Source organism: Pteropus alecto, unplaced genomic scaffold (assembly GCF_000325575.1).
Source record: "Pteropus alecto unplaced genomic scaffold, ASM32557v1 scaffold95, whole genome shotgun sequence".
Lineage (NCBI taxonomy): Eukaryota > Metazoa > Chordata > Mammalia > Chiroptera > Pteropodidae > Pteropus > Pteropus alecto.
The window spans coordinates 16,920,897-16,923,217 of NW_006441071.1; the positions used below are offsets into that span (position 1 = coordinate 16,920,897).

Consider the following 2,321-nt stretch of genomic DNA (forward strand, 5'->3'; position numbering starts at 1 on the left):
TGTATATAGAGTGTCTCACTTCCTGAATTTTAATTTTTTTAACTTAGTGATTTAAAGTCCCTTCGTCCTTTTCACACTGAGTAGAAGCAGATTTTGGAGGCACTATGTTGAGAGCTTTATACTCACTGATTTTATTCTGAACCCTAAGAGATCTTTATTGTCCCAGTTTTCCACATGAGGAAACTGAGGCTTAGTGAGTAGGCAGGGACACAGTTTTACTGGAATGAGAACCAGAGCTCTTAACCACTGCATCCTCTACATTTAATTGTGATTGTCTTGCGTCCCCACTGTGTTTTGGTTAACAGGTGGTCAAGAGGCCCCGGAAGGTCCAGCTGGCCCCGCCTCAGGTCAGCCCTCCGCTCAATGAGGATGACCGGGCTTTTGAGGTGATGGATGAGTTTGACAGGAGAAGTGCCCAGAGCGGGTACAGTGAGAGGAGCCGGCTGCGCAGCTGGGAGGAAAGCCTGGAGAGAGGGCGTCCCCACGACCGGCCACGCAGCCGGGAGCGGGACCGGAGCCGTGGCCGGAGCCTGGAGCGGGGCCTGGACCATGACGACTATGGCCGAGCCCAAGACAGGAGCCGTGGCCGGAGCCTAGAGCGGGGCCTGGACCATGATGACTATGGTCGAACCCGAGACCGGAACCGCGGCCGGAGCCTGGAGCGAGACCTGGACCATGTCGACTATGGCCGAGCCCGAGAAAGCAGCCGTGGCCACAGCATTGACCAGGCCTATGACCGGGCCTACAGCCCGGAGGTAGAGTACGGCTACAGGTCCCAGCGTGATGTCCGGTATGAGATGTCCCGGAGCCGCAGCCGCGAGCACCTCCGCTCTCGCAGCCGCAGTCCCAGCCCGGAGCCGAGAGGCCGGCCAGACCGCTCAGGCCAGCTGGAACCAGAGAGGCCCATCGGGGTCCTTCTGATGAAAAGCAAAGCAAATGAAGGTAGTAATGCTTGATGAAGAAAAGCACTAGTATAATAATAGCTAAGTCTTACATGGCACTTACTATGTGCCAAGTACTGCCCTAAATGCTTGCACAGATCAGCTTATTTCATCCTCATCACCACCTTATGTGGGAGTTATTCCTATCTTCATTTTATAGATGGAGACTAAGGCACAGAAAAGTTTATTGAATTTGCATAGGCTGCAGAAATCCAGCTTTAAACTTCTAGGCTGGTGGTTCTCAATGTAGCGTTAAGTATCACCTGGACACTGGTTAGAAATGCAGTTGCTGAGGCCCGGGCCCAGCCCCACTGACTCAGAAACACTGGGACGATTGGCCCCTGCCGGCCCCTGGAGTCTGTTAACGAGGTTTCCTGGTGAGCCTGGTGCGGCATACACTGATGAAAGCAAAATACTCTAGCTAATCTCAGTTGCATTTTGCTCTATGCCAGGGCCTGTGCTGAATAAATATTCTCATTTACTCCTCACTGGAACCTTGTGTGGTAGGTAGGGACTCCATTCCTGTTTTACAGGTGTATCAAAGTGCAAAGAAGTTTTGGGTTATGCCCACATGTGAGCATAACCCAAAACTTCTTTGCACTTTGATACACCTGTAAAACAGGATCCAGAATTCACTAAAGCCCCATGCGGCAGCTAGGGAAGCTACTAGCACTGCAGTTTAGGTGAGGATTCTGAAACTCGAGGGGAAGCACCTTGCCCACATCTTGAAGCTGTTAAGTGGTAGACTAGAACTTAAAACTCCATCTTCTGGAAACATGATAGGAAACAAGTAGGTGAATAAACAGGCCTGGTCTTGGCTTCTGACTTTTTAAATTTCTTGAGACACATCTTTTATCTCTTTTTGTTCTCTCAATTGTTCCTCTAAGAGGAAAAAAGATGAAAAGCATCCAAGAATGCAAAGTGAAAAGTGAAAGACTTATTGCCTTTTAGATAAGGAATTTGCATTTTAAATAGCCTACCTTTGAGGAATGTGTGTCTTAGGAGTATAAAGGATTCTATAGAATCTTTATAACTATTTATAATGACATTAATTCATCAGCCCTCAAAAAGCGCAAAACCATTCTGCTCTCAGATTGAACGGTGGACTTTAGCAAAGTTCTGAGAAAGATTACTTGACAGGAGACCTCCTTCACAGAGGTCTGATGGACATTCTGTAGGACTTATATCCCACGTTGAGTTACCTAAAGCAATGCTTTTCAAACTTTTTCTCCTCCTTTCTCCTTTTTCCCTCCTCCCCTTCTTTTCTCTTCTCCCTCTTGCCACAGTAAGGACCACAATCTTGTAAACAATCGTGGATGTATCTACATATAAAAACTTGAAAACTTTCATGGAATAGTATTTTATGTGATGCATTCTCAG

The 2,321-nt window shown here is 47.7% G+C and overlaps 1 protein-coding gene across 5 annotated transcripts in view; it reads left to right on the forward strand.

The window, feature by feature from the left end:
* TJP2 (tight junction protein 2) overlaps positions 1 to 2,321 on the forward strand; it is a 103,723-nt gene that overhangs the window by 74,010 nt on the left and 27,392 nt on the right. For all 5 annotated transcript variants that reach the window (XM_015594499.2, XM_025051393.1, XM_015594498.2 and 2 more), the window contains one exon: positions 306 to 942. In XM_015594499.2, coding sequence (XP_015449985.1) covers positions 306 to 942 — 637 coding nt within the window. The remainder of the gene's footprint in view (positions 1 to 305; positions 943 to 2,321) is intronic.